The sequence below is a fragment of the Tiliqua scincoides genome, chromosome 12, assembly GCF_035046505.1.
Source record: "Tiliqua scincoides isolate rTilSci1 chromosome 12, rTilSci1.hap2, whole genome shotgun sequence".
NCBI classification, from domain to species: domain Eukaryota; kingdom Metazoa; phylum Chordata; class Lepidosauria; order Squamata; family Scincidae; genus Tiliqua; species Tiliqua scincoides.
Window position 1 is genome coordinate 5,984,149 of NC_089832.1, and position 12,077 is coordinate 5,996,225.

Below are 12,077 nucleotides of genomic sequence, written 5' to 3' on the forward strand. Positions count from 1 at the left end.
CAACAACACTGGTGTTCCTTATTATGTGGTCTTCCTCTGTGCAACACTGTGGAACTGGCATGCATTGGATCTATGTGTAAGGAAGCCACCACGATGCTCCTTTAGCATGAAGAACTGCCCCAGAGTATCCCGTTGACAGCAATGCACAGTTAGTCTTTCATTGAATTGTGCCCACAGTGTGTAAACTCTCTCACTTTCTGCTGTTTTAGGTGATTATCAATGCAACTGTATTTAATACCACTGATAGCCTGAACAATTCAGCACTTTTGTTCATGGGTATTGCTGTGTACTGTCTTGTTTTCTGTTGCTGACATTTTCTGTCAAATGTCAACTTTTATGTGCTGATACCTTTAAATCCGGAAAAAGAAATGTAACGCTGTGCAAAATTTCCATTTCCATTAATTAATACAAATCTTTCAAGGTCAAGAAGGTTAAGAAATGCCCAGACCAGCATCAGGTTAACAACAAGACAATTGGTTTGATATGTAAAATGTAAAAGGAAGAGAGTCCTTAGAAATCCAGTTTAAGGAAGCTTAAAAAATCTACAGGAACTAAGCTGCTGTCAATCCCCTCAGAATTTGTTTTAAGAAAAACACAATGGTAACTGTCAAGTAGGATTAAGAAACATCTTGATAACAAAGTGGATGAATGAGTTTGAGTGGGTAATATGTTTTTCTAACCACAGGAATTGCTGAGTGAAAGCTAGATGTCGTTGCCCCACAGAAGTCCGTCTGACCCTTCTTTTGAAAGGTATTGGTGACAATCTTACAGCAAAACATCTCCTCAAATATTCCTTTTTCTGAGAATGGATCCTCCAAGTGTGATCTGAAATGATAACATTTCCTTTTGTGGCTTGTTATGTGTTCAAATTTGAGAACTGTGGAGTTTTTTCTAATGTTCTAAAAAAAAAATTCTACTTAAATTTCAGAAGTACTAATATATAAATATGGAGTCTTACTCTATCATATATACCTATGAATGTCAGTCCATCATCCAACTGCAGACCCTACTTTAAAATATTCTCCAATGCCCTCAATATTATTATTTTTTTTATAAAGAAGCAATAAAACTGCACATGAAAAGATATGAACTTATTAGTGAACTACAAAAGTAGGTTCCCCTTGCTACTAATTTTGAAATTTTAAGCAAAGAGGTTCAAGTATAAAAGTGAGTTACTTGTGACTTGGCAAAATCTTTTGGCACCTGATGTTATGGGTTCAAGGACTTTTAAGAATCTGTCTCACTGATGAGCAGGTATAGGAATGCTTCACTCTTTGCTACCATATATCGCTGGTGAAGCTCAGTTCCCTGGTTGATAATGGCAGCAATTGGTTGTTCCTATGAAATTCTTGAGCTTCTTTCACATTGCTATTAAGAGGTAGCTGTCCGTTGAGTAGCGTCAGGGGTATATTGCAGTAAGTGTGGTGATTACTGCTTATGGCAGCTAATGGCAAGGTCGCGGACTGTATCTCATACTCGTACCCTCTGCAGTAATGTCTTGTCTGCACAGCATCTGGTTGTTGGTAATCGCCCAAGTCTGCTTGAGATGAAACCAAAGTGGCAGAGGTGTCTGTCACCGCAATGGAAGGTACTGTTTGGAGATCCCCAAAAAGTCCTTGTTCGGCAGAATCCAGGACTTGGCGTCGGGACAAAACCTCTTTTTTCTTGGCAGGCATTTCGTAGAGCAAACGCTTCCAAAACTTGGAATTCAGTTTGCTGCTTTTCGGTCCATTCCACTTGATTATCGAGAAAAGTTTAATTGTGTGCTTTAAAGATTCCACTTCCTGGTAATTCACTTTGCCTTTCAATTCAGGACACTCTATGAAAATCACTTTGATTTCTCCACTGACGAGCATGTTATGGAGTCTGTTTTCCATCTCAAAAATACTCCAGCCCCTCCTCAGGATATAATCGGGAGTCAGTATGATAATGAGTCTTCGGCTTTGTTCTACGCATCTTGCGAGGTCTTCAAGATAGGCTGTAAATGGTAAAAAGAGCGAGAAAAACAGTAAAAGAACAAAATAGACACAATGTGTGAACATAAATAAAACATTAATCCTGCTATTAAGGTAGGGGGAGAAAAGAAAAGCTTTCCCTGTTTCTTAGCCAGCTTCACAAGGAGACTTTATAGAAGATGCAAGAGCTCGCTCCACATCATGAAATCAGAAGAAGGCTTGGCGTTCTTTGTGTCTTTGTAAAACTTTTTCACTTGCAGAATCCATCTTTTCTGGGTACCTTTTTTTAAAGTGCTGGAATATGCGCAGTCTTGGTTATAGATTTGAGGAAGCCCATTGCCCTATTCAGAATCTAGCAAATGCGTAACAGGGGAGCAGAACTGTGTCCACTAGCCACACACCCCCCCAGTGTGCCCTGGGTGGCTATGAATTTAACATTTTTCTGCAAGGGGTGTGGAAAATCGAAGTAGTGAGGACATGAGATTAGCAGACACAGGGTGCAATCCTAACCCCTTATGTCAGTGCTTTCCAGCACTGACATAAGGGCAATGCAGCTCTGAAGTAAGGGAACAAACATTCCCTTACTTTGAGGAGGCCTCTGTGAGTGACACCCAACTGCAGGATGCAGCACACATACCACTGGCTGGAAAGCACTGACAAAAGGAGTTAGGATTGCAACCAGAATCTCACTCCCCCCTCACGCATTTGCTGAATTTATGGAGTGGTGGTCTTGGTACGTTTCTAAGGACACAAATCCTACGCACACTTTCCTGGGAATCAGCTCTGCTGAATACAGTGGGACTTACTTCTGTGTAAACATGCACAGGACTGTGCTGCAAGACGGACACATAAGATGATAGGGATGTTGCATGGTGTATACATTAAATGTACAGTGGAGATATGCTCAAGGAGGAGTTAACAGGGCATCTGACATGCAGACTGAACCCTAGGGGAGATACTATATTAAATGCTCTTCTTGCCTCTTTGTCCAGGATTGGCCACAAGGAGGAAGATGCTGGTCATGGTGACACAGTGATATTCTTTTTTTTCTACATGAAATAGAATTCACTAAATACTCAAAACATATTAACCTTCCCCCCCCCCCCCCAGAGAATCCCTTCCACCCAAACTCCATGGCTTAGGGCATATCTACAGCACAAACCCATAACCATTTTCCACCAATTTTACATGTAGCTCCCCTCCCCTCTCAATGATAGTAAAAAACACAGTTTGGTGAGAGTGCTGAGAATTCTGTTAGTGACCCCTAGAGGCTCAAGCCTATCCAGCGTCCTAGCACTGATGCAGCAATGCCAATGCGGTATGAGCAGCATCCTCCAGTGTGTGTGGGGGGAGGGGAGGAGTCACGGAGGGAATGTTTGTTCCCTTACCTTCTGCCTGCACTGTCGTTGCATCAGTGCTGGAAAGTTGGATAGGATTGGGCCCTAGAACTCTTTCCTCAAATCTCAGACCTGGTATACGTATTATGCTGAAGAATGAGTTGGTAGAATGTGGAGGTTATAGAGTTGCCAAGTCTCAGACTGGAGATGGGGGGAATCACATTTTTTTTTAATGTTTCTCCCTTCGGTAAAATTTTCCAGCAAACAGGTTTTATCCCAGTTCTTTGACTGTTGTGCTGGCTTTCAGTTTGCAAAGAGATTTTGACAAGAGGCGAGTATTCAGAGACATGATTCCCCCATCTGCAGGTGGAAGTAGTACAGTTCACTCTGTCACCTCAAAATTCTCATTCTCTAGTGTATGTAGATCCAGCCCACAGTTTTCCAGTTTGGGAGGGGGGTTGACAATGAGAACACTTTAAGTCTGCAATAAAGATGGGTTCCATTCATAATTGGGTCAGCAAAGTTCTCCTGGGATATGTTTAGGTGTTTATAAAAGCATCCAAAAAAAGGAAGCAATGGGGTTGGGCAGTTTTTCTGGTGGAAGAAACGCCAGCCGTGATTGAACGCCATTGTTGCCCTTGGATGGATTCCTTTTATAAGAGAGGAAATGGGCTCCAAGAGCCAACTTCATGGGGCCAGTCTTGTGATGTCTGTTTAACAAGCACTCAGCAAAGATGTTTATAAATGAAAAAGTAGTCTTCTTCCAAACAGCTTTGTGGCAGTGTTCGGCTCGCTCTTCCCACAGAGGATGGACGGACTAGAGATGAGCAGACAAGATGAGCTGAGCAGACAGTCCCCTCCCAGTCACCCACGTCCTCTGACTGAGAGGAGGACTAGGATAAGTCCTGCTCTACTTACTTCTTTCAACTCTCCTTCCATTGGAAGATAGTGGCACCAGTTGGAAGAAGAGCCTGCAGGAGAAAGAGCACATGGTTCCTGGTGGAACTCATCCCAAATTCAGTTTGGTTAAGTTCACGGGCAGAAGAAGGGGGGGCTGGGCCAGTGGTAGCATGACTCCATAGGTGTCTACTCTAACGTTGCAGCCTATTGATGCATAAGATGTCTAACTTGTACACTTTCATCCTGACACAACTGTTTCTATTGCAAACGTCTGAGTTACATTTGGCACTGATCAAAGAGAAAGGTGGCAAAGGAAAACAGTGACTCTGATAGACCTGATGAAAGCTCTGATTTTAGGATAATTTCTGGATCAAGCCTTGGCTGCACTGACTTTGAATATCTCTCTCTCTCTCTCTCTCTCTCTCTCTCTCTCTCTCTGTGTGTGTGTGTGTGTGTGTGTGTTCATCCTCCTTTTTCTTTTGCAGTTTAAATACTTGCAGCAAAGGCTACTGCGATCACTAACATTGCTGTGTGGCAGAATTGAGGGAAAGTTGCCTAGACTGTAAACATCTGGCTTGTATTTCCTCTCCAGAGATCCAACATGGTCCTGAAAGCCTATAACCCTCATTGAAAGCCGGGTGTTATAAGACACTCAGGGCAGAGTCTCATCTCTCTGTCATTCCTGGCCCCGATCTCTCTCTCCCCAGAATGTTTGACATCCCACAATGCAAAAACAGAGTTTTGTATGAGTAAGTGCACAGGCAACAATTTAGATGAGAAATATTGATTACTCTATTGCACAGCTGAAATCTGGCACACCTTTGTGGCTTACCTCCCTGAGCAGAGGTAGCCCCAGCCCCAACAAAAAGGCAGCTTTTTGAAAGCCTAAATTGCTGTCCCTTATGTGAATTTTTGTTAAGAAAGCTTTGCTAAATTCTATACATGTCTGGATTCCTTTCTCACTTCTCTGTGATGGTAGTGGAGCTAGAACAGGCTTTCACTGTTGCTTATCAGCAGTATATTGCCCAATTGAATACACCAATGGATGCAATGGGAAAGACACTTTTGCCCAAGCCAGTGACTTCATGATCTAGTGGTTTCTTGCAGATGCTCCAGTCTACACATGGAACACTCATGTGATAAGGCTTCCTACTCAATGAAATGGATCTGGCTCGCTCATTGAAGTGCACGGAGAAGCCCACTTACATTGGAGATCTACATGCACTCATAATAACACAAGATGAAACTGTGTAGTGGGGCAAAATATGATCATTGGCCTTACTCAGAAAAGTCTCCTCATCCCGCTTCATGTGACAGAAGCCTTTCCTTCTAGCTTCTTGATCTGGGCATGCTGTGTTCCCTAATGACCAAAGCCCAGCATCTATCAGCATTTTGTTGGTGCTCCCTCCTGCCCTCGATCATTTGCTCACTGCTTTAGGAGGCCAAGAAATAATAGTTTACTCTCCATCTGAGATTCTCTCTCTCTCACTCACTCACTACATTTCATAATTCCATTTGCAGGCTGCAAAAGGAGAGATCTTTTGGGTGATGACTCCTGCATTCGTATACTCTTTCCTGATTACAGCCCCACCTCCTAAAGCACCACGAGGGATTCTGAACCTCTTCACTATCACCCAAGACCCTGGGTATGTGAATGAGTCTGCCAATTAATCACCAACCTCTCCCAGTTTAAAACCATCCCTCAATGCATTATTCTGTGCTCTGTGACTGCAGCTACACAGTTCTCAAATACCTCTGCTTTTTCAATGGACTGATCTATACAAGCAGGACATATAACACCAAGACACAGAGACAATCAAGGTATTAACTTCACCCAGAATGCCTTTTCCTAAGGCCATGCAATCCTTTGGTTTCACAGCTGGAACTGCCAACTTTCTTTCACTTCTGCTCCTTTTATGGTCAGGCGTGCATACCCAAGGGTAACAGGTAGAATGGACGCCTGGAATCTTTTCACCTTGGTCGAGCCACAAGCAGTTTTAAAAAAAGAAGCAGGAGGAAGCTCTGGTTGCCTTGCAAGGTCAGACCTAAAGCCACAATCTGACACTTCTAACCTTTCCTCTCTGAGAAAGAATCAAGGCTATGGTGAGTGCCTGTTTGGAACACAGCATGCTCCGTAGTTGCCTGAAGGAAATGCCATCGCATCAGCCATTTCCTGTCTCATCATTTTAGTGGGCAAATCCTCCTTGCAAAGCTCAGTGTGAATCATCCAGCAATACTTCCCAGTTTTGTTTAACTGGGTAAACTTCTGGCTACAACTTAAGATATGGTGGGATCCATGCCCACTTGGCTGTAAGGGATTAGATTGAAAGTTCTGATGCACCTTTAGTTCCCTGCAACAGAGATGGGTCACAATTTGGATGACTTGGAGTAGCGAAAACACACGCTTTCACTACTTGCACTAACTCAGGACTCAGGGGTTTTACCCTAAATATGAAAAGACTCAAATAGACTCCAGAGTTGTGTGCTTGCAACTCTGTTTTGGGTGTGTGCTTGCTTTTTTTTTTTTTTTGGCCGCTTCCACAACTTGACATGTTTCTTGAAAAGACTTGAACTTGAGACAAAATGACTCAGAAAATGACTCTGGATAGTTGCGATGGCCGCCCGTTACGACTAGTGAGCAATGAGCCAGGGGGGCAGAGACTCGGGTCTCAACTTGAGACTCAGCACTGTGACTCTGGCACAACCCTGGAATGATCCTAGATGGGGATGTGGTAAACCTGCTTTGGATTATAGATTCTATTTAGCTATGATGGATAACCTCCAACAACAGACCTATGTGCTTCTCAGGCATTCATTATAACAGGAAGTTCTGATTTTCCTAGGGAGATCTACGTATTTATTGCACGACTAAGGGATTTATTTATTTAAAAAAAAAACAGCCTGATTTCAAATTCATATCCTGCATTGTCATCATTAGGTAGTGATTAGGCAGCCCTTCCGTTCAGCATGAAAGAATCAAACCCTTTCAAAATATTGAATCGTTTCAGAGCCGGGGGAGGAAAGGAACACAGGATATTGCTGAATGCTCAGCAATGAAAATTCACATTTTTTTCAGGTAATGTGTAGACGTCTAATGATGGTTAATGACTCTCTGAAATGATGATGAGTGTTTTGCTGCGTGACAGGTGGACAAAAAAGAAAACACCATCCTGACTATCGAGGCACCTGCCAAGAAGCTGATTCATTTAAGGCATTTGTTCTCTTCATCAATATTTTTTTGAAGTTTAAAATACTTTGATTCTCTTCTGTCCTTTTAAAATTTGAAAATAAGCTCAGAGAACAGCAGCTGTACATAAAATGTAGAATATGTTCTCTTAATGGATTCTTCTGGCGTCTAGTTATCCCATGCATGTGTTTTTAACTTTGATTTGTTGAAGTGCTTCTGAATAGCTGGGCCCTACACAAACTGAAAAAGATGAGAGGCAGTCCCTGACACAGATGCTTGCTGTTGGGCTTCAGGATTCACGTCCTTATTAAAGTTGCAAGGCCCTCTTTTACAACACGATGAACCCGCTTCTGTATGCTTAACAGTATATAATGCCAGCTTTGTTTTAGATTCTGAAACAACCCTTGCTGAAGACCAGGGCCCAAGAGGGGGGGTGCAGGGATAAATTGTACCTGGTTCAGGAGCCAAAAGACAGGGCTCAAAAATTTCCTGGGATTTTACATTTTCCAATCTCACCAGGGCCTATGATAGGGTGGTGAGGGTGTATATTGTACCTGGGTCCAGGGTCAAAGGGGGGCCAGAAATTTCAGAACATGTTTGCATATATTGTGTGAATTCACATTTTGTGTAAGCCTACGCAGTTCTATATATCGCAATTCATAGAAATTATGATCCAGTGAAATAGGGAAGGGCCTGAAAGAAACGTGGTATCCTCTGATAAAATTCCTCTCAGAGGCCGTGGTGAAGTTGATGGCCATCCCTGGGCTAGATGAACAAATAACTTTTCATATCAGAAGCCACGCTGCATGATTTGGCAGAAAAGTGGTGCCTAAATTCTGTTGATAAATACTGTAAATATTTTCATTTCTAGACTTGGCCATCTAAAAAGGAAATAAAAACTTTGGAAGTTGCATGAAATCTTAGTAGCATCAGGCACCAGGGACCAAAGTTCAAGTTGATTTGTACTCACTCCCAGTAGGGATCAAGTCCCTATCCGGAATGAAGAGCTTGTATCCGTAATGCTTCTCCAGAACATCAGGCAAGATTTCAAGAGCAAAGTGTTCCTCTTTGCTGTTGTCGAAGTCTAATGCGTCTGGATCCACTTTGGTATACGAGAGGTAGGCGTCATATTCCTTGTTGTCTGTAAACAAAACCACAGGGTTGGTATTTTTTTTTTTTTTTAAAGAGGAGATTTTGTTCTGATATTTTTCCAGAAGAGCAGGTATAACAGCAAGACACTGAAAACTGGCTAGAACCCTTAGAGCAGGGGTGGCCCAAACCCTGGCCCTGGGGCCACTTGCAGCCTTCAAGGACTCACAATGTGGCCCTCAGGGAGCCCCCAATCTCCAATGAGCCTCTGGCCCTCTGGAGACTTGCTGGAGCCCACGTTGGCCCGAGTCAACTGTTTGACCTCTCATGTGAGCTGCGGGATGAGGGCTCCCTCCACTGCTTGCTGTTTCACGGCTGTGATGTAGTAGCAGCAGCAAAGGAAAGGCCAGCCTTGCTTTGTGCAAGGCCATTTATAGGCCTTGAGCTATTGCAAGACCTTCATTCATTCATACAAGTTCATCTTTAATATATTTATTTATGTAAATGCATGTAAATTTATTTAAATTTGAAATGTAAATTAATTCTCCCCCCCCCCGGCCCCCAAAACAGTGTCAGAGAGATGATGTAGCCCTCCTGCCAAAAACTTTGGACACCCCTGCCTTAGAGGCTAGCTAGCAAAATTCATGCTACCCAGCCTTGAATCAGACCCTAGTCACCTTCCGTGTAAGGAGACATATATTGAAGCGAGGGCTAAACCTCGCTAAACCTAAACAAAAGGGCTAAACCTTTGACCAACATTTGGGGGTAATGGTAGAAACAGTGACCCCAGGGTACTCTTTTTTTGGCCCTAATGTTCCCTGTTTTGATGTGGCGACAGTCTTTCCAGTGGCAGGAAAGATGACAGCTGCCATTTTATCCATGAGAATCCCAGGAAAACAACCCCATATGATGATGTAGCATCATTCTGTAGGGGATTCAGGAGGAAAATAGCAAAAATGGCCACCTATGAATGGTGTGTATGTATGAGGTTGCATACAGGGACGGTGATGATGAGATGGACATTTCAGAACAGTCCTAGAAAAAACTCCCATCTTCACAAAGAGTGAGTATTTAGCTCTCTGAACAGTAAGATTATGTAACTGATAAAGACCATGGTCTTCATAACATAAGAAAATGGACTTCCTAATGTCTCTATCACAATCTAAATGCTATAGCTAAAATCTACCCAAATTAGAAAACAGGTTATAAAAGCTTTCTTCTGCATAGGATTGGTTCACAGCTTTTGCTGCTGGAGGAGAAATATTTTTAGGGAGACTGCCTGCATGATTCTCTAGCAGCCCAATCCTAATCTGCGTTGGAACAAGCAGGCTGGTTGGCCTGCGCTGTATCCAGCACAGGGTTGGAGGTGACTGTGGCACAATTTGGGGTAAGGGGATATTTTTCCCCTTAGCCTAAGCACTGCCCAAGCCACCAAAATGGGGCTACTCAGATCTGTGCAAGCTAAATAACTGGCACAGATCCAAACAGCCCAGAGTTAGGATGGGCTTCTTGGGGGGGGGGGGTTAGGATCAGGCATAAGTGTCAGAGGCTGGTCCCACCCTCCTCCTGGACCCAGCCCACTCACTGGGCTGCCTGCCCACTCCTGCCCTGGAATGCCCCCAAAACACCCTCCCCAAACCCCTGCGCTGGTGGCCTGCTAACAGCATGAGCTCACTTCTGCTGTGGCTTGCTCCAGCATGTCGAGGCCAGTGCAGGTCGTTCAGCTGGCCTCCCTGACTCAGAAGGAGGTGCAGATGTGCCTTACAGCATGTTTCCAACACTCCTAGGCTAGTATAAGGGACTTACACCGGCCCAGTGCAATCTCTGTATTGTGCTCTAGATCTGGTATAAACTCCCCTCCCCATGAAAGACTTGATGGTTGGCCTTCAACCTCTTTAGGCCCCCTTTTGCATTTCAAACTGGGTGGCAGGTCGGGTTAAAGCCTTTACAAACAAGACAAGCAACTAGCAAAAATGCACTCAGTTGCACATATGCACTACTGACTATTTGATTGCCTATATTAATGCAAGATTACTTAGTTTGCTCAGTTTAATATTTAGCAGGTAGTTTGATGCATTCATTTATCACCACCTGTTTTAGTGAACAGGTGTAACCTTTTCTACTGATTCCCTAAAATATGGGTCTCCTGGAAGAAAAGGTTATTCCTGGAAGCTCTTCCAGTATTTGCGAGCCACCATGATTTACAGAAAATGAAAAATCAAACTATTAATGTAGTGAAGACAAAAGTATAGAACACTCATAAAACACCAATTTTCCATGAACAACAACACAACAAGCTTTGTTGAGAGCAAGTTTAAAATAATCAATCCTCTACCCTAGAGGGAGGCTGAACAGCCGATCAGAAGCCGATTTGTTCATTTATATTCTTCAAATTATGGTAATTTTCCTATTTTTCATCAAATGGATCTGGCTGTGACTTAAGGGGGAGATTCAGTCACGGAGCAGGCATTTATTTTCTCAGCTACAGAATTGATTTTCCTCTTCTTCTTATTGAAGAAAACAAGGTGTTCCAGTGAGCTGTTACTAGCTCTAGCAGAGGATGGCATATTTCAATATGAGTGCAAGGATAGATGATGGATGGAGCAAGGCTGGCTCGTGGTATGGTTAGGTTAGCAGAAGGAAATCAGCTTTTTAACCCCCCCAAATACCCAAGGAGTGTGCAAGTCTTTAGCCTTGCTGATAAGAATAAAGTGCTATGCAGCAGTCAGACGATGGCCACTCCATATACACACTGGCAGCAAAAGCCTGATGCAGAAAAGCTAACACACTGCAATCCTAACTTGCACTGTAATGGGGACGTTGGTATGCCTGCCCCATATCCAATGCAAGTTCCAGGCTGCAAGCAGCTTGGCCTGAGGCAAGGGGAATCGCTTCCCCTTACCCTGGGGAGAACTGCTACAGCCCCAATTGGTCTACTTGGATGTGGTGGCGCAGATTTGAGCAGCCCGGAGCTGGCCTAGGCTACCCAGGAATGGGGTCACGATTTGGCATAATTGCCAGATCCTAGCCCCATCTTCCACTTTCCCATCGCCTGCCCAGGGGCCCGCCCACTGCCTGCCCTCCCCCTGCCCCCCAGATCTCTGCATTGGCCTGGAAAGCAGGGCCCAATTCGGCCTCTGGACACGTTGCATGTTCATACGCCAACCTCCCTCCTTTTAAGTTGGTGCGAAAATGCTTTATGGCACTTTCGTGATGATGATGGGCCAGTGCAAGGGACTTCCATCGGCCCAGGGCACTTTTTGGATTGTGTCCTAACTGTCCTACCTGGTCAGTCAAATAGGCATTGCAACTGGAGACAGGCAGCTGCCAGGCACCAAAGCCAAATGCAGCAATGGCAGTTCAAATGGAGCCTCTCTGCTTCCCACAGTGCAACCCAAAACTTGTAGATCCTCTATGCAGTGGTCCCCCCAGCCTGCTCCAAAGCTGCCCTGGATACAGCAGAGACCATGCAGTTCCATTGCACCAGCATAGCTTAGAATTGGGCTGCCCCATATATTTGTTTCCATTACAGCACAGTGAAGATAGCGGAATGGAACACCTTAAGTTCTGCCCTTAACTACAGATGTTACCGGGACACATGTTTAGATG

At 44.0% G+C, this 12,077-nt stretch overlaps 1 protein-coding gene across 1 annotated transcript in view; it reads right to left on the reverse strand.

Moving 5' to 3' along the window:
• Window positions 1-1,277: 1,277 nt before the first annotated feature.
• Window positions 1,278-12,077, reverse strand: part of IL1RAPL2 (interleukin 1 receptor accessory protein like 2) — a 516,704-nt gene continuing 505,904 nt past the window's right edge. Inside the window, exons 9-10 of the mRNA XM_066640153.1 lie at window positions 8,350-8,520; window positions 1,278-1,978 (exon numbers count right to left, since the gene is read on the reverse strand). Of these exons, the coding sequence (XP_066496250.1) occupies window positions 1,278-1,978; window positions 8,350-8,520 (872 nt within the window). The remainder of the gene's footprint in view (window positions 1,979-8,349; window positions 8,521-12,077) is intronic.